General features: G+C 32.6%; 1 protein-coding gene across 5 annotated transcripts in view; it reads left to right on the top strand.

Annotated features, from left to right (window-relative positions):
* Positions 1-20469, top strand: part of IPO11 (importin 11) — a 202537-nt gene that overhangs the window by 51744 nt on the left and 130324 nt on the right. For all 5 annotated transcript variants that reach the window (XM_025270486.2, XM_044932629.1, XM_025270489.2 and 2 more), the window contains exons 8-16: positions 3906-3954; positions 5362-5432; positions 7102-7294; positions 8183-8335; positions 11088-11131; positions 12797-12887; positions 14711-14758; positions 15531-15636; positions 18765-18891. In XM_025270486.2, coding sequence (XP_025126271.1) covers positions 3906-3954; positions 5362-5432; positions 7102-7294; positions 8183-8335; positions 11088-11131; positions 12797-12887; positions 14711-14758; positions 15531-15636; positions 18765-18891 — 882 coding nt within the window. The remainder of the gene's footprint in view (positions 1-3905; positions 3955-5361; positions 5433-7101; positions 7295-8182; positions 8336-11087; positions 11132-12796; positions 12888-14710; positions 14759-15530; positions 15637-18764; positions 18892-20469) is intronic.

Below are 20469 nucleotides of genomic sequence, written 5' to 3'. Positions count from 1 at the left end.
ATTTCCTGCATGTTATAAAGCTTATTCTTTTTACTTGGCATTCATTTAAAAGTTTTTTTATTAAGTGACCACCTAATTTCTTCTTCTTCTTCTTCTTTTTTTTTTTTTTACCATTCTGTATATGTTATACTATACTTTTAGACTTGTGGTCTGTTTTCAGACATACAGAAAATACATCAAAGCAACTATTATGTGAAAGGGAGGAACTAGAACTAGGATGGTTCTCAAGATGCCATGGTACATTGAGAGTGTTTATTTGAATTTGAAATCAAGTGAACTGTTAGGAATTTGAATGCTGTGATAACATTAACTAGGGTCAGTGTAATTGATTTATAGTCTTTGTATTTTCCTTTGTCTGTTTTTATATACTTAAAATGAGGTATTTTTCTCTTGAATCATAGCATTTATATTTGTTCTTTGTAATCAATTATATACATATGAGAGGAAAGCTCCATTGATAAGCCCAACAAGTTTTGAAGTATACTCATTTTTGTGTCATGGCATCTACCTTTTCTATATGCAAAAATATATAGCTGCATATATTTTATTCCTGAACAAAGTGGAATTGTATCATACTTGTTCAGATCTCTATTAGCTTTCACAGTGAGTTTAGGTCAGCTAGAATGTTACTCTGTGGATTGCCTTTGGGGCGGCACAGGAAGCTTGGAAAAGTTATATTTAATTGGTTCTTTAGGTTTGTCCTACTTCATTTACATTTGATCAGAGTCACACTTTTATTTTTTTGAACTTTGTGTTTCTGTAAGATTTTGCTCAAAATAATGGTTCTGTTGTTAAAAGAATTAAAAACTGCTAATATACATCATTATAATGTGAATACAGTTTTTTTCTATAAAAATATTACATGTTTTTTTAAAGTTAAAAAACTCAGAAGAGGAAGTAGAAAATAATAAATCATTTAAAAACTTACTATGATAACAGTTCTAAGTTTCCTTTATAATATCGTAAACGTATTATTTTACATATACTTTCTGTCTTCCTCAGTTTTATATGAACGAGACCTACATGCTGTTTCCTTCCTTGCTTTTTCTTAAACTCAGTGCATTGTGGATATTTTTCACATGTTAGTAATATTGTTATATATCATGTTTTTAATGATTTTATGCTAAATACAATTACTATTGGTATGCAATTTAAAAAAATAATAAAATTAATCTTAGATTTTCTGTAATTTACTTGCCCAGTGATCTCTTGATGACATGTAGTTTGTTTCCAGTTTTTAATTGTTGAGAAATGATATTAAAATGAACATTTGGGTGCATATGTCATTGTGTACTTTTCTAGTGATCTCTAGGATAAATTCCTAGAAATGGAAATGTTGGGTTAAAGTATATCCACATTTATGATACTGATGTATAATACATTACCTGAAGATATATGAAAACCAACCCCAGTTTTCAGTACTGATACATTTAAATATTTTGGTTGGCCAGAAAGTTCGTTCCTGTTTGTCCATAACAGCTTTTGGCCAACCCAGTATTTATGTTTCTTTCCATGCTATCAAAAAACATTTTCTAGAAACCAGTTTGACAGCTCCCTCAGTGCCCTCACGAGAAATGTAAGTTCCATGAATGCAGAGACTTTTATTCACTCTTCACTCCAGAGCTTGGGATAATATCTGCTATATAAAAATGCTTAGTAGTTATTTAAGCGAATGACTGTGTGCTATCATAGAAATATATCAGAAGGCTCAATAATTATATATAATATTCTGAATATCATAAAATTAAAATATTGAATATGTTTATCAGTTTATTTTCAGTGTAAATGAACTGATATGAATCACATTTCTATAAATTAGAATAATAGTTGTCAGTGGATACTCTCCATATTTTGTGAGCCTTAGGTTTTTCCTTGAGTCTTTTGTCTCAGAAGCTGTATGTCAGCTCCTGTTCAGTTAAACCTGCTGTATTGTGGTATTATTGATTAGTTGTAAATAAGAATAGAATTTTAACAAATTATGGACAACATTTCAAATAGCATAAAGATCTTAAAAATGACATGGTGTGTAAATGATGCTTAAGAAGCACGGTATACTAGTGGTGAGATTTGGGTTTCTGGAGGCAGACAGATTTGGCTTTGAATCTTGGCTTGGTCTTTTCATGATAACATGGCCTCAGAGTATCTTCCTTGGTACTGAGTTTCTTTTTTTGCAATATAATGATGAAATAATAGTACATATCCCATTGGATGTTGTGAGGATTATGAGAGAGAATGATTTTTGAAATGAGTTCAGCAACTAATTAAACTGTTCTGTAAATTGCCATTTGATGATTATTTTAAGAGGTTCTTATTATGTAACATTAGTCAAGTTACTTGGTTTATTTGGATTAGTCAGTTGTCCAATTCTATAAATTCCTGATCCTCTTGATGAACTTACTAAAATTGATGTCTTTCATAAGTTTCTGCTCTCTTTAGAGAACCCTGACTGATGCACTAATTTTGTTTAAAAGAGAATAAAATTCCTTCTGTCTTGTAGCTACTGTATGGGACCGTTGCATCGAGCTTCTGTATAAATTTAACATGCGTATGGGATCTTGGTGATTTTATTTTTCCTATATTGAAAATTCTGCTATTTCATCATCCTAGAAATTACTTTATTGTTAATTATCATTACTTATAATTTATTCTCAACTGTGTTTAAAAAGATTGAAGTAGTATGAAAATGAGAGAATGATGAGATAGCCAGAGGATGAAGCAGTAGTGAAATTGGTTGTTGTTCTGAGGTTTTCTTACTGTGGTATCTACTGTGTTGCATCATCTTTCAGGAAGATATGTATAAAAGAAGACCACAAACACTATCTCTTTGCTATTAGCTTTCAATTAACACAGCTGATAATTCAGTTTTTCATTTTCTGCTCAAAATGGCTGAGAGATGAAAATTGACAGAGGAAAATGTTTCATGATTTTTACATGAATCCAAAGACTGGTAGCAGCCCCCTAACCCCAGTGGTGATAGTGAAACTGTCTAAGTGGACTTTTAGCCTCTGTGACTTCAGGTGGTGACATCCTAGGTGAATTGTCTCAAACTCAAGAATTGATGAGTGAGCAATATATCTCTCTATTTCAAAGAAGAAATAACAACATTCTGTTCTAGTCAGTCATTCATCAGGAAAGTGTATAGTATTTTGTGACAAAAACCTGGACCATCTCATTTGCTAAAAGGACACGTGACATCTTTTATGATGTTTATACACCAAAATTTATTGATATTGAAAAAGTCTGTGATATTGAAATTTTTAAAAATTTTAGTAAAGTTTTTTTTTCAGTACCCCTTTATATTTATTTCTGCAAAGTTTTCATAACATGTCTTAAAAAAAATATAGTAAAAGGTGTTTTGGACCCATATGGTCAATGGTGATTCTTGCCTTCTCTGGTCTCTGAAGGCTAATGTAATTTAATACTTGAGACTGAAAACCTCTGCCACAGATAGTTGATAGCATTTATTCATATTAGGAATACTTATTATTGCTAAATACCATTCCTGGCTTCTGGGATAGAGCAAAGCAAACAGGCAAAGTTCTTGAATATTAAGGGTCTGACATTTTAGGTGGAGGAGACTGATTATGTCAGGGGATTATAAGTCCAATGGAAAAGAAATAAACAGAGGAATAGAGGATATTTAGTGAAATAGAATACTTAATAAATTATTTATTTATTGCAAAGTGATTTAGGTTATTGAAGCGAGACACTGAGGAGATGAAATACTATTATTTTCTTGTGGAAGATTGAAGGTGTTATTATAGTAATGGAATGATTTTTACTTTATCTAATTTTAACTTTTTAATATGATATGATAGGTATATTTTAGTTTCCCTGAGAAAGTATATGGTAAATTCTTATAACAGAATAAATTGAAACCCTTCAAAAATGTTTTTCTTTTCTAGGGTTTTTTACATGGAATATTTGAACGTTTAAAACAATTTTTGGAATGCAGTAAGTACTTCCATGATAGTAGTTTTTACTATAGAATCCTTTTTCATTAATAGCTTCTGTTTGGCACATGCAAATCTCGAGGGGCTGAAATCTTATATCTTGATAATTAATTATCTAAAATTAAGTTGGAAGCTTATTTTTGTCTTCATATACCTGTCTTGTCCTAAATATTGAAGAAGCCTTTTTCTAAAAAAATATATTTTGTATCAATTCCTTCTTCCCTGTTTCTACTGGTGCTACTCTGTTCCGTGCAGATACCCACAACAGTAGTATAGGCCCTGTACCACATGCTGTTTGGACATTTTGTTGATTCTGTTTTTTTAGTACATTTAGTATATCTGTTTGATGTAAATATCCTTAAATGGTACTTTCACTGTGTAAATCTCTGGTCTGCTAACCATTACTGACCTACCTGTAGAACCCTTTCTAATCTACTACCCCATATGGAAGAATTTACTGTTTACATTTGTGTTGTATTATGCTGGTGATCTGCTATCCTTTTCTCTTCTCTATGATTATAAGCACCTTTGCTCAGAATGCACACACCCATCACACAGGATACACACATATATGTACATTCTTGCACACATATATGTACATTCTTGCACACACATATGTATAACATGTATGTGTTTGTTTTTTATGTGTGAGTGTATTTGGAGACTTAGTACCCTGAGAGTATACCTTAGTGTACTCACTTTCAGGGGAGTTGCTGATTGTTTTGTCAGTCATTTTCAGTTTAGTAGAACCATTATTGAGTCTGTTGCCAGGTACTATAAGAAAGCTCATATGGTTTCTTTTTCCTTAAAAGTAGTCATTTTTCTCTGGTTTTCCCCATGGGAGAATAAAACAGAAGAATAGAAGTCCATCCAGGAGAGGAGAATGACATAACTGATGAGAAATATTATGAGGTGTATGATTAGGGAGAAGGCAGGATAGTTAATGAGCTGATGGACATTATTCTGAATGTATAAAAATTAATTACACCAAGAAAATGATCAGAAGAAAATTCTTAGAAGATTTAGGAAAAATAAGTATGTTAATCTTTGAATTCTTTGTTTTTATTTATGTTACTTGAAAAGTATTTTAACTATGACAATATGGTGTTACAGATAAAATTGCTACCTTTTTACTATGAAATGGGCTCAGTTAGTGTTTTAGGATTAATTTTGTGAAATATGGCACTGAGCATTTCTGTGTCAAGTGTAAGGTCTTGCTTTCTAAAAACTTGTTATGGTTTACTTATTTATTTGTTTGGAGTAGGGGGTGCACACTCATGAATTCATAATGCAAAATGTGTAAAAACATATCTGACAGTGTTTTTGTAAAAAGTTTTGTCATTGTCTTGGTTGTAAATTTATAGAATATTATTAACTTGTGCTAATATGTGAATTGTATTTTTAATAGGTAGAAGTATAGGTACAGATAATGTATGTAGAGATAGACTGGAAAAGACCATCATTCTTTTTACTAAAGTGGTAAGTTTGTTTTTTTTAATCTTAATTATGTTTTCTCAAGTGAAATATAGATACTCGAGTTTAGTAAAGAAAGTGGTGTTTTTTAAGCATACATTTTTGATTTAGTGTTAAAGTAACTTATTTTCTTACTGTGTACAGGAAAGCTAAAAAAGCCCTTTGTATCTTAAAGCCTTTAGAATACATATAATAATTAAATTTATATATACCATATGTCAAAGTGTATAAGTCACCTGGATGTAAAAAAATCAATCCTAATAAAAGAGAAGTTGATTCCTCAAAGTCTCATTATTCTCAAACCCACTGGAAAAAGCAGAGATAAAAAAGATAGTGCAGCACAGCATAAAGTAGGTAAGATGTTACAGTAGATAATATAAAAAAATCAGTATATTCATAATGATAGTTTATCATCATTAATATCACATATCTTTTGAATAGAATCATATGGGTGCACTGTCTGAGGCAATATGTATATATTTCAGATAAAATTTTTTTATCTGAAATATATACATCAGATATTATTTTTTATAAAATAATAAAAAAAATTAATGGATATAGACAGCCAAATCCACAACACGGAAAACTCTACAGGAAATGATCTGTTAACCTCAACAAATAAGTAACAAGGAAAAAAAAAAGAACCGACACTATTGAATCCTTCAAAAAACCAACTATAAAAAAATTTGTGAGGGAACTTTCCTGGTGGTTCAGTGGTTAAGAATCCCTTCCAATGTAGAGGATGGGGGTTCAGTCCTTGGTTGGAGAACTAAGATCCCATATGCCACATGGCATGGCCAAATAAAAAAGTAATAATTTATGAAATTCATGTTTATAATCTCATGACTTTATTAAAGCTTTTAAAATTGGAACATTTTACATGTGCCTCCAATTAGAATGTGTTAACATATTCCTTTGTTTCTAAACCCCTTCTCCTCCCATATTTCTTAGAAATTTCTAGTTAGATAAGAAACTTGATCACATTCAGGCCTTTCTTCTTATTTTTTTAATGATGGGAGGGAATGGAGTAGGGTGACAATGACAAGAATACTTTACAGGTGATGCTGTGCATTTCCTATTGCATCACATCAGGAGATGCACAATGTCTGATTGCTTAAAACTGTTTATTGAGTTATCCATTATTAAATTCTTCAACAGCCTTTCCCTTGATTCTAGCAGCCATTGATGATCATAGCTTAGATCTTTTGTTTGAATAGGGGTTAAAAAATGATGGCATTCTAATTCTGTTAATATTATTCCTTTTACATTTATTAGCTGGAATTCTTCTATATAGAGGAAATCTCTCTCATCAACTATTTGATGCATTGAGATGCAATTGATGTAGAATACGTTTTTGATTATTTGCCTTTATTATTTTTTAAAGGCCTTTCTTGTACTTTTGGTATCACATTTGCTGATTGATATAGAATTAGTATGAAGTAAGTTTATTTTGAATCTTGTAGTAGAAGTAATACAAAGTTCAGGTGATGAGATACAATCTGATTTATTTCACATTGTATGGTATACCCCAGGAAGTATATTACCTGTGAAACTGGACTTCCCACCAAGATTCCAAACTTGCTAAGTGTTTATTACCAGTTATTAGATGTACCTATGAATGATTATATTCCTATGTGAATTTGAAGAAAATATATTAATTTTTTTTTCTTTATAGCTTTTGGACTTCTTGGATCAGCATCCCTTTTCATTTACTCCTCTAATTCAGAGATCACTGGAATTTTCTGTAAGCTATGTGTTTACAGAAGTTGGTGAAGGTGTTACATTTGAACGATTCATTGTCCAGTGCATGAATCTTATTAAGATGATTGTCAAAAATTATGCTTATAAGCCATCCAAAAATTTTGAAGGTAATGCTTTACTGGTAGTTTTATTTTTTTCATTTCCTAATTTTAATCTTAGTGTGAAGTAATTGCTATTTTTATGTAAGTTTTTTGAAGTTCATTTAAGTCTGAAAAATAAACTATTGCTGGGACATGAAATAGAGATAAGGATTAGAGCTTTTGGTATATAAATGCCAGCTTTTAAAAGACATACAGTGCATTTAGTAAACTACTGTCTTTTGTAACACAGTAGAACATCAGTTGAAGCCTAGGTCTTTTAAGAATTAAGTACTTCAGTAACCGCTATAGCTCATTTGTAGACTGTATTTATTTGTACAATTAAAAGTTTTCTTTTGATCATATATAAAGTGATTCTAGGCAGGTTAAAGTTGCTTCTAGAATAGGTTAAACTGTTATATTGCAGTTGACCCTTGAACAACGCAGGGGTTAATGAGTGTAACTTAGAGCTGGCCATCCATACTCACTGTTCCTGTGCATCTGGGTATTCAGCCAACCATGTATACTGTAGTTTAGTATTTACTGTTGAAAAATATCTGAGTGTAATTGGACTCACAAAGTTCAGAGGTCAACTCTGTTTGGAATTCATTCATGTGTATGTTTATCACGATGAATGAGAATGCCTTGTAGAAGAGAAAGAGAGACATATAGGTAAGTCACTTCAATATGATGTGATAATATAGGATGGAAATGGACTAGCCATAGTGGTAAGATAGAAGCAAGACTGATGTGTGTGTGGTATGAATAAAAGCAAGAGCATCTTTGAAATATATCCATAATACAAATGAAAATTTATATATTGCTATTTAGAAGGTATTCTTAAATGTATTTGTTTCACTATCCAGCATGGGTAGAATGCTTGTCTGTATAATTAACTTGGAAATTTTATTTTTCTAGATAGCAGCCCTGCAACTCTGGAAGCTCATAAGATTAAGATGGCATTCTTCACATATCCTACTTTGACAGAGATATGTAGAAGATTAGTCTCTCATTATTTTCTGTTAACTGAAGAAGAACTGACAATGTGGGAAGAAGACCCTGAAGGCTTTAGTAAGTATCAGTTTGTCAGTTTTTGCATGAATTTTTCCTCCCTTTCATCAATAGATACCATTTATTTGATGATAGGTATAATAACATTGTATTTTAATGTAGTGCTTTTGTTCTGAGAATATAACTTTCAAAAGTTAGTTTATTCTCTCTTTATTAGTCATTAGTACAAATTGAGAAGCAGAAAATAAATGATTTGTTCAACTATATAGAATTTTTTCCAGAAAGATAAAATTTTTTAGAGTTATATAGTTTAAAACAAAAATATAAAATTAATTGTCTTTCTCTGTTATCAGATCACTTTCTCCTTTGTGGTTCATTCTTTATTTTTTTTTATTTGTAGATTTTTACTTCAGAAAGTAGTTTGGAGATGAAAATTTCTGAATTGCTGAATGGATTACCTATTTAAGATATTTTAATTTAAACTTAATTTTTAGATGATTAAAATATTTCTATAAGAGGTCTTTTTTTAAATATAATTTTATTTTTAAATTTATTTTATTTTTGGTGGGCTTTTCTCTAGTTGCGGTGCATCTAGAGGCTTCTGGGGAGGCTTCTCTTGTTGTGGAGCGTGGGCTCTAGGGCATACAGACTTCAGTAGTTGAAGCTCCCAGGCTCTAGAGCACAGGCTTAGTAGTTGTGGATCACGTCCTTAGTTGCTCTGCAGCATCCTCCTGGATCTTCCTGGTCCAGGGTTTGAATGCGTTATCTCCTGCTCTTTTGAATGCGTATCTCCTGCTTTAGCCAGTGGATTCTTTACCACTGAGCCACCATGGAAGCCCTGTAGGAGGTCTATTAAGTCATACTTTAGTAGTAGGTAGACTATCAGGGCCTTTGCTACAGAAAATCAAGGAGTTGTGTGTTTGATAAACTACTTGGGTGTGAATAAAGTGTGTGTCATTTATTAGGTTGGTGCAAACATAATTGCAGTTTCCAACCATGAATTTTAAGTCATCGTAAGTAGGCTCAAACACACCTTTATTAATCAAAACAGGAACCATTACAATCAAGACATTTTTTGCTTATGAGAAATGTTTGTTTATTCCTGTAACAAAAAAATCCATGCTTTGGGATTTGAAAAACTCCTAAGGAAAGCATATTCGGCCTCCTGCTGGTTGTGGAAGCGTTTTCCTTGCAAAAAGTTGTTGAGATGCTTGAGTAGTGGTAGTTGATGAGAGAGCCGTCAGGTAAATATGGCTTCGATGGTCCTCTCAGTTGGTTGTCGTCAACTTCTGATGGCTGGCTCCTCATCTTCAAGACTCTTGTTTCTTTGCAAAATTTCTTGAACCACCAGTACACTCTATGTTCATTAGCAGTTCCTGGGCCAAATGCATTGTTGGTGTTGCGAGTTGTCTCTACCGCTTTATGACCCGTTTTGAACTCAAGAAAATCGCTCGGATTTGCTTTTTGTCTAGCATCATTTCCCTAGTGTAAAATAAATATAAATAGCATTCTAAAGGAGATCAGCCCTGGGTGTTCTTTGGAAGGAATGATGCTAAAGCTGAAACTCCAGTACTTTGGCCACCTCATGCAGAGTTGACTCATTGAAAAAGACTCTGATGGTGGAAGGGATTGGGGGCAGGAGGAAAAGGGGACGACAGAGGATGAGATGGCTGGATGGCATCACTGACTCGATGGATGTGGGTTTGAGTGAACTCTGGGAGTTGGTGCTGGACAGGGAGGCCTGGCATGCTGCGATTCATGGGGTCGCAAAGAGTTGGACACGACTGAGCAACTGAACTGAACTGAACTGAATAAGTCATTAGCAACAAAACATAGAATTAAAAATGTACATTAAGGTGATGGATAGCGTAAGCACGGTTATTTAAGATTGCATTTCAGTATTAGGCAAAGTTCGACAGTAGAAAAGCGCAATTACTTTTGCACCAACCTAATACTTCTGCCGTGGTCAGACATGGGCTAGGTTTTAGCCTCTACCCATCCTTTTGACTGGATGCCTTTGTGTAGTTTTACACATATATTTCCAATATTTTTAAAACATCATAAACATTTTTGTAAGACTTACCTTCTTTTTTGTTTAGAAATATTTTAATCCATTTAGAAAATACAGTACTACCCTGTATAATGCATATTTTTTGTTTTTGCTTTTTCTTGTAGCTAAACTCTTATGATTCGTATTGCTTTTTTAATATGAAACACTGAATCCCCAGAGTTTTAAGAGTTCTGGAAATATTTTACTTTAAATATAGAAAATTTATGGATAATGTGACTGATCATTTAAACTTGTAAAACATCAGTATTGTATGAAATGTTTTTCAGAATTGTAATGACAGTGTATCAGGTAATGTCACAGACTCAGAGAGTGACAAATACTTTGAGCTTTTCTCCATACAGAGTGTGTGTGTGTGTGTGTGTGTGTGTGTGTGTGTGTGTTTTGGATGTGGCATGTGGGATCTTAGTTCCGCGACCAGGGATCGAACCCATGCCCCCTGCCTTGGAAGCCTGGGATTTTCACCACTGGACTGCCAAGGAAGTCTTCGTACAGACTTTTTAACGAAAGTGAGAATGCTTGTGGTTACGAGCACTTTGATGTACACAGATGTCATCTGTAACTTATGGTAAAGAGATCTGTGTAAGGCCTTGTGTTCCCAACTGTTTGCTCTGTGTTATTTTATAATAATTTGCAGCTGTATTATATTGATATTACTGAAAATCTTGGTTTTCCAAACTGAGATTTTAGAAACATCATTATTGCATTTGTGGAGAGCATCATTTGTCATATTTTTAATTGCAGCAGCGGAAGAAACAGGGGGAGATTCTTGGAAGTACAGTTTGAGGGTGAGTACTGATTGAAAGAAAAATTGATAGGGAAAAGGGTAATGCTTCTGTAAGTTTTTTTTTTTTTTTGCTTCTGTAACTCTTAGTAGAGAATGACACTATATTGAAGATTTCAAGCATTAAGTCAGGTAGGAAACATATTTATTATTGCAAGAGTCCATATTTGAGAAGAAAGCACCTAATTAAATTATGAACTTGAATATGAAATTTTTTTGTTAAGTTGGAGGTTTGCAAACTGAATTTTCCTTCAATTTACAAATTGGAAATAATTGTCATTGCAGAAATAGAAAATGTTTTTGAAAGTTACCTTTTTTGGCTAGAAACATTTTTTTCCTCCTAAATATTTCAGTAATTATAAAGCTTCTTCTGGTACATTATTTCTCTTACTACCTAGTATGATTCTCAGAGACCAGCCCATTGCTTTCAGTTATAGAATTCTTTTTAAATATACTTTATTGATATGGCTGACATTGAGGAAGGTTTATCAGATGTGAACTTTGAACTGTTCTTTTTTGAAGACTTTTGTTTATATAATTTGCATTATCTGTTCCATAAACTTCTATAGAACTTAAAAGTTTTATAAAAAATTTTTTTACTGCTCTAAGTCTTTAAAACTTTCTCTTATGGAAACTGTTAAATATATTGAGAAACAGAATAATATCATGAATTCTTTTATGTCCAACTCCTGTTTTATCATTTATCAACTCGTGGCTAGTCTTGTTTTGTATGAGTACTCCTTCACCCACTTGGATTATTTTGAAGCAAATATCTGAGATGATGTATCATTTCATCTGTACACATTGAAGTATGTACATTTGTAATTGATTTTAAACATAAATCACAATACCTTCAAAATTTAATTGTATTCTATTTTATGAAACAACTAGTGATTTAGTACTTTTAAGAATGAAAATGAGTCATTCTTTTATGTAATTAACATTGTGATTTCTGTTTTTAAAATTTATTTTTAACTGGAGGATAGTTGCTTTACAATGTTATGTTGGTTTTCTGCCATACATTAACATGAATCAGCCATGGGTATACACATGTCTCCTCCCTCTTGACCCTCCCTCCCACCTCCTACCCCACCCCAGCACTGTTGGCACCGAGCACCAGGCTGAGCTCCCTGGGCTGCACAGCAGCTTGCCATTAGCTGTCTATTCTACACATGAGAACATTGTGATTTCTTTTGTACTTTGTGTTTGTTAAAGAAAATACAACTCTGTGGTGAATTGAATTCATTAATTGCTGTTGTTATTACTTATATCACTGCCAGGAAAAATAAATAATTTTTAACATACTAATTCTTCAGACAGTCATTTATAGTCCTGAATCTATAAGTAAATGTGGTTCCAGATTGCTTTTTAAATTTAAAGAATTAAGTAAAATGTAAATGGAAAATTTTCCTCTCTGTAGTTTTGCATTTTTGCATGTATAATGCCAAGTGATTGAAGTAGTGAAATAACTTTTCCACGTTATGAATGAAATTATTATAATTTTATTTTATTTCCCATTGGGTTTATGAAAAACACTAATAAACTTTTTTCAAAAAAACATCAAGAATTGGAAACATATTCAGAGTTTTAAGAATGAGTATTCTTTGCATAGAATTAATCATTGCAATATACCATTGTTTTCATTAGAAACTTATTTTTTTCCCAACAGCCATGCACTGAAGTATTATTTATAGATATATTCCATGAATATAATCAGACTCTAACTCCTGTACTTTTAGAAATGATGCAAACACTTCAAGGTGAGGTATATTTTGTGATATTTTGATTTATCTATTAATCAGTGTTCAAAAAAATATTTTGAGTTCCTGCTATGATATGTTTCCTAGATCATATCATGAATTTGAGAAAGACTGAATGTGTGCTTTTCTGAGAGAGTAGCCTTCAAAATAGAAAATAAGAATGGCAGTTCACAAGTGAGATAGGCTTTGGTTGTGGTAGTTAGATTTTGCCCTGGTAAGCATATTAAGACAGTGGGCAGTCATGTATATTGCTTGGGGGAAAGATTTTGCCCATTTGGAGCATGTTGTGAGAAGTACTGGGTGAAAAAGTTAAAATAATAAATGTTAGCTTCATTACGGTGGGAGTGGAAAGAATGTAATGGATTTAAGAGAGAATTATGAAGTGAAATGGGTGGCATTTGATCTTTGTACACAAGTAATGATTTAACTATTAAAAGTGATTTGTCATTTCTGACTGTTCTGATAGAGTGTAAATTTCAGGGAGGAGGCCTTGAATACATCTTTTTTTCTCACCCTGTTCCCAGTGTCTGGTACACAAAGTCACTGTTTGTTGATTGACTGACTTTTGGCAATTAACTGACACTGCTGGGCAAGGGAATCTTACACAGATTATTTTATTGATTTGGGCAGGAGTTGAATTGTAAGGGATCATCAAGTGTTGAGTAGGTGGTAATGTAAGGAAATAAAGGTAGGAGGATCTCCTGTAGAGAAGGAGACTCTTGATCTTGTTTGTACCATCAGAGGGTAGCTCACTTTTTAGGCTTTTGTTTTCTCAAAAAACTAATGGAGTGTTCCTGCTTAAATTATAAACCAAGGGAGTAAATGAGCTATCCATCAAGTTTTTTGTGTTCATTTAAAAGATAATGTGAGCATTCATTGTAGTTTCATATAGATTGATTTCTGATGTACAGTTATTTACTAATTTCTTAATGCAACATTATAGATTCTTAAATTTGGTAAATTTGCTGAAGTTACCTTTTTTGTTGTTGTGTTTAGAACATTATTTCCATTTTCTCCCATCCATTTATTTTTATTAAACCACTTCAGGAAATTGGTTAAGCTAATTAGGTTACCCTCTGGTAAGTTGCTGTATGATGGTAAGGTTTATAGTGATTTCAGAGTTTAGTTATTTTCTTTCCAGTCTGGAGTGATTTACTTATATAGGGCTGTATGCTTAAGAAATTGTATTTAACAGCAGAAAAGTGCTTTGATAAACTTGCTAGAAATCTTTCTGTCCTAAAGAAATATGCTTACTGAGTAAAGTAAACTGTGTTCTTTGTGTCTTAACTGTGGTCTTCTCCTGGATAGCCATGCAGGGACTGCCAGCTCTTTATTCTGGTTTCACGTTACATAATGGTTCTCATTTACATTTTTCATTTTGTTGTCAAATCTTTAATATATTGTCATAACCTGGCTTATTTTTTATATTTAGAAAAATAAAACTTTTTGTATGAATTGTATTCTTGTTCTTTTTTTTTTTTTTTTTTCCTATTGTGGGATTCATCTTTTTATTCTTTTAAAAAATTTTCTCTTATAATCAAGATATAATACAGTAGTTAGCAGTTTTACATATATTTTTCTAGAATGTTGCTTGATGTAACATTTTCCAAATATGTTATAATGGTTTCTAAAGCTGTAGTATGGCTTTACTTGTTGTAACTGTCTTCTCTAATGATGATGATAAAAAAACTTAAACTTTCTCTTATATATTTAATATCCACAAAATACATTGTAGTTAGCTGAATTGAGAAACTAACAAATTGAGTTTAAGTGTTTTTTAAAAACTAGTTTTAATTTACCCTTGCTGATACTTATTTTTTCAGGTCCCACTAATGTGGAAGATATGAATGCACTATTAATCAAAGATGCTGGTATGTTAAATGAAAATGATTTAGAGACATTTATTTCTTCAGTAGGGTGTGTCTGTTTTGTGGCAGGTGTTATGCTCGGAGATTTGGGTTACAAGGATATCTAAAATTTAGGAATTATCTGGTGATAGAGAGTGAGCAAACAGTTGATTTTAACATAGTACCAGTTGATTAATGCTAGAATAGATGGTAATCAAGTAGTGCCATGGAAAACTACAAGGTATTAATAGTTTTGGTGTACCCAGGGAGCATCTCGTAAAGAAGTGTTCTGTGAGGACACAGGATAAGTGAGGGTTAATAAGTGGCGAAGGGTGGTTCCGGATAAAAGGAGCAGTATGGACAGAAGCTTGAAGGGAAGAGGGACAAGCACAGTTAAGTTCTGAATTGGGAGTATTTGATTTAATTGGAACATAGTGTTTAAGGGGTTGTGGTGAGAGAAGAGGCTGGAAAGAGGGTTATCAGGGACCATAGCATAAATTCTTGCATCCATTTGGAAGCGGATGTTATTTTTATAATTTGACATGAATAATTTTAAATGAATGTAACTTTCTGTTTGAAAACACTGAATATTTAAGAAAAAAATAGAGTGATGTAATTTAAATGTTTCTAAAATGTTTGTTTAAATAAATTCCTGGATTAACATATTGTAGATTTCCCTTTATTAACTTGTTACATATTTCAAAGTAGTCTTTAAGACTTATTTTATTACATAAGCACAATTAGCACTTGGCCCAGTATTTGAAATTAATTCTTTTTTAAAAAATCTTCTTCTTAGTGTATAATGCTGTTGGATTAGCGGCTTATGAGTTGTTTGACAGTGTTGATTTTGATCAGTGGTTTAAAAACCAACTTCTTCCAGAATTGCAAGTCATTCACAACAGGCAAGTATAAAACCTTGTGTTTGTTATACACTTATCTTACCTTACTGATTTTCTAATGAAGACTAGAAGGTGTTAAAATTGCCTAAAATTAAAAAAAAATCATAGTATGACTTAGCTAATAGTGTCTCATGTAGAAAGGAATAAGACTTGAATCTTATAACTGAAAAATAAGCAAAATCATTTGTTATTATGTTATTTTACTTCAAATGTGAATTGTGACATGTCTGAAGTATTTGATAAGATAGTTTGCAGGATGAAATTTTATGCAGAGATAATGGAAGATAGGGATCTCTGAATTCTAGACGAAGATTATGTACAAAAGGAAGCCAGTTGAGACTTAGCAGAGGCTAGGGCTGATGTCAAAAGGAGCATAAACAAGTAACATCCATGAAAGGTGTCTGTCTGAGGATCACAGAGCATTGCAAGTCTGTGGGGAAAAGAAATTGCAGTGGCACCATGGCAGAAAGCATTTGGACACACTTGAGGCTTGTATTAAGGTGTCTGCTGCCAAGTCGCCTCAGTCGTGTCCAACTCTGTGCGACCCCATAGACGGCAGCCCACCAAGCTCCGCTGTCCCTGGGATTCTCCAGGCAAGAACATTGGAGTGGGTTGCCATTTCCTTCTCCAATGCCTGAAAGTGAAAAGTGAAAGCGAAGTCGCTTAGTCGTGTCTGACCCTTAGTGACCCCATGGACTGCAGCCCACCAGGCTCCTCCGCCCATGGGATTTTCCAGGCAAAAAGAGTACTGGAGTGGGATGCCGTTGCCTTCTCCGATTAAGGTGTCTAATTCAGTAGTAAAGATCAATCTGACAACTTAGTAAGTAGGACTTTTGTCCGATTTTAATTTTAGGTAATGAATGAGTAAAATGGAAGGGAAAAAAGCATTTCATAATTTGTATAAAGTTTTCTTCATTTAAAATTAGACACTTAAAATTTTTCAAGAGCCTTTTTTCTTGTTTTGAATTGGGAAGTTCTAGGGATTTATTTCTGTAAATGTGGTACTTATCAGAGTGCTTAGTATACAGTCATAGAACAGTTAACATGGCTACCTTAATACATGAATAGAGAACCATTCATGTATGGATCATTTTATAAATATTTAGAGCAATAAAATTGTGAGCTAGAGATGCTTTAAAGGCAGTTTTCACCATTAAGTAGCTATCCTTTCAGTTTTCAGTCAGTTATTCAATCACAAAATGTTTTCAGCACTGGGATTTGCTGTGTCCTTTCGGGGCAGTGGTGATTAAAATGTTTTTCAACTCTGCCCTCTGGTTGCTAGTGAGCCTTTGATGGAGAGAAAGCCTTCGGTATTGAGACAGATTTGCAGTTTGATTGTCCTTAAATCCTAGAGGCTATTTTAGTCTAGACCCGTGCTATCCAGTACAGTAGCTAGTATATATGGTTACTGAGCACTTGAAACATACTTAGTGCAAATGAGGAAGTGACTTTAACTAACTAAAATTTGAATTTAAAACTAAAGCAGTGTAAAATATATATCGATGACATATTGAAGTGATAATATTTTGAATATATTGCAATAAGTGAAAATGTTAAATTTTCACATGTATCTTTTACTTTAATGTGGGTACTAATAAATTTAAAATTGCATATTTGGCGTACATTATGTTTCTTTTGGACAAAACTGGTCTAGACCCGTATTTCTCAAACTTTAATATGCATGTGAATCACCTGGTAAACTGGTTAAAATGCAGGTTCTAAGGTTTAGGTCTTGGTCAGATTGTGTGATTCTGTCATCCTTCCAGGTAATGATCCTGTGGGTCTGGGACTCACACTTTGAGGAACAAACTGACCCTTGCTATTAACTTTGCCTAGAAGTGACTGTCGTCTTAGAATCTGAACCTTCTGAGCTTCATTCTCTTTGTCTCGAATGTTGAATGTGGTAATCCCAGAGATCTCAGTCCAAAATTGAAGACTGTGATTCCTTCATTTACTCTATACAAGTCTTGTTTACTTCTACCTCTGTGGCTATTCAAATCGTCCCTATCCCTTGAAAAGGCATTTTTTCAGTTTTTTGCCCCAAATACTCTTTATCTTAGTGAAGTGAGTGCAAGTCGCTTAGTTGTGCCGACTCTTTGTGACCCCATGGACTATAGACTGCCAGGCTCTTCTGTCCGTGGGATTCTCCAGGCAAGAATATTGGAGGGTGTAGCTGTTCCCTTCTCCAGCAGATCTTCCCAACCCAGGAATCGAATCCAGGTCTCCTGCATTGCAGGCGGATTTTTTACCGTCTGAGCCACCAGGAAACGCTGTTCAAATCCCATCTCCCTCTGCCTGCTTCTTCTCTCTTATGTTTTTGTGATCCTAGTCTAAAGTTTTGTGGTCTTTAATTCTTTTAGATAAGTTAAACATTTTGAGAGCAGGAAATGTACTTTTTATTGGAACTTTAATGAGTAATTCTTTATATGTGTTTAATAATCTTAAAATATTGTAATTTTCTAAAAGGTGTGTTATATTCCTTATTTTACTACATTGTCACCCAGAAATATCATCTTGCCACTAAATAAATATAATACCAAGAGTTTGTGTCTACAATTCTTGGACACAGGTGGTTTTTCCCTTTGCCTAAAGAACCTTCATTTTCTTTAGCAAAGATGGCCATAGAGAAACAAGTGTATGTACATGTTACTGTAAATGTCTTAAGTCTAGAAATTTCTCACAGTGTTTTCAGAATACTCTTTGTGAGATGAACAGAATTGGGATTAGAAAATTGAGTACCAGAGTTCCTTTATTTTTATTATTATTATTACTTTTTAATAGCCTCTCCTGCCTCAGGGTTTGAGACATCAGCTGCTTACACCTATTAAGATGAACTCTTTGGTTACTTGAGGAATAGAAGTAAACTTGGCTTTTATGTACATATCTATGTTGTAATTACTTAATACAAAATAATCAGATTTATAATATTTCTGCTAAGAATTTTTAGTTTTTTAGATCAGAACTTTGTTGTTAGTATTTGTACTGCGGTACATGTAAAAGTAGCTTTTAGATTTTTGTATAAAATGTATATTGCCTTCTTATTACACTTTAGATTTAAATGATGAAATATGCTTAGTGAAATAGGCTTATTAAAATAAACAACGTTTTAATTGCATGGTTTTCCCATCTAGGTATAAGCCATTGCGGCGCAGGGTGATTTGGCTCATCGGTCAGTGGATTTCTGTGAAATTCAAGTCTGACTTAAGACCCATGTTATATGAAGCAATATGTAACTTGCTTCAGGATCAAGACTTAGTGGTATGTTGCTTAAATGTCTTAAAAGAGTTCTTTATAAGTTTAACATATGTCAAAGTTCAAATTCAGAAATGGTTTATATCTTTCTTTAGAATGTTGGCAGTCTTTCAATGCTGTAGTTATTCCTTGGTGAGAAGTTTGATTTGAGGGAAGAAAGTCTTTTTAATGCCATTTGTCCTTCTGATCACTAGTCAATGAAAAAAAAATTGACCAAAGTCTACTAATCTGTAATTATTTATAATTTTTTAGTATGAATAAAAGAAGGCAGTTTTCTTAAAAAAAAAAAATCCCTTTATAGCTTAAATATCCTTTTTCTTATTCACGATAAAATTTGTAATTTTTATGTTTGAGCTAACACCATAATCTGTTTTATCCTTACTGTTGATTCTTTTTTTGTCTCTCAGTTTTGAGAAGTTTTTTTAGTTTTGTTTTAGACTTTGAAATTGTTTCTTTTAGGACTTTTTCTTCATGTGTAGCATTTCACATAATATTCTTGATTTTGTGTTACTGAAAACTTGATAATGACTTCTTCATTGCTTTGTTCCACTTCAGTAGGTTTGTTGCTTTATTTTATGTTGATTACTCAAAGAGCTTTTTTTTTTTTAAAAGAGGTTTCCCCTCAGTGCTTTATTTTATGCCTGAGTGAGAATATATTCATGACTTACTGTACTTTGTCTTGTACTTAGATTTGACTCCAGCATAGTCTTTAAAAAGTGAATCTGGTTGTCTTTTTCCGAGTTTCAAATCATTTGTAGATAAAATTAAATGATTTTTACCCCCCAAATTATGATAAGATCATATTCAATCATTTCTCAGTATTCCACCTTAAAAATTTTTTTTAAACCTACCTGATTACCCTGTCTTCCAGCAAAGGTTTGGGTCATTTTTCTCATTTTCACATGTGTACATGATTATATAAACTATTTTTAATGTTCAACAAAAGAAAACATAATTAGGGAAATTACAAAATTAAGAAAACATCATAATTGCAGAAGCATGATGCATTCTAAAAGCAAATAGAACTGATCTTTGGATTTTCTGCTTAGATGTTACTTACTTTGTATAAATAATTGAGAACTTACTCTAAATATCATTCTATAATTATTAAATAGTTTAAGGAACCCCTGCTTAAACAAGGGAATTTAGTTTTATTTTATCATGTTTAAATTCTTAGAAGTTTATTAATAATATCTAAGCTCTTTCTAAGAATACTGTTTGCTGGAATTAATTTACTTTTGTAAATAGAATACATTCTATTTATTTAGAGTAAAGCATTTATAAGATTTAAGTTTTGTTTTCCTTCTTGGAAATATTATTTGCTATTCTGTCAGTGGTGTCAGAGAGAACACATTAAATGCTTTATGTGAAAGAGTTACAAAAGATATAAATTTCAGGTAAATTTTCTTTGGAAAAGAGAAATTTCTTGGATTTTTTTTTTCTTTCTTTAATGAGTCTTTTGGGAAAGAAATGAGAAAAATGAGTCATTTTGGTCAGCACTTTAAAAGCAGAACATTAATTCTATCCCATTAACAAACATTATTGGGCAAAAGGGTTTCATGACAAGTTAAGTTTGGAAAACAC

The sequence above is a fragment of the Bubalus bubalis genome, chromosome 19, assembly GCF_019923935.1.
Source record: "Bubalus bubalis isolate 160015118507 breed Murrah chromosome 19, NDDB_SH_1, whole genome shotgun sequence".
NCBI classification, from domain to species: Eukaryota; Metazoa; Chordata; class Mammalia; order Artiodactyla; family Bovidae; genus Bubalus; species Bubalus bubalis.
Note: the sequence above shows the minus strand (reverse complement) of the source record. Positions and strands in the feature narration are given on the sequence as shown.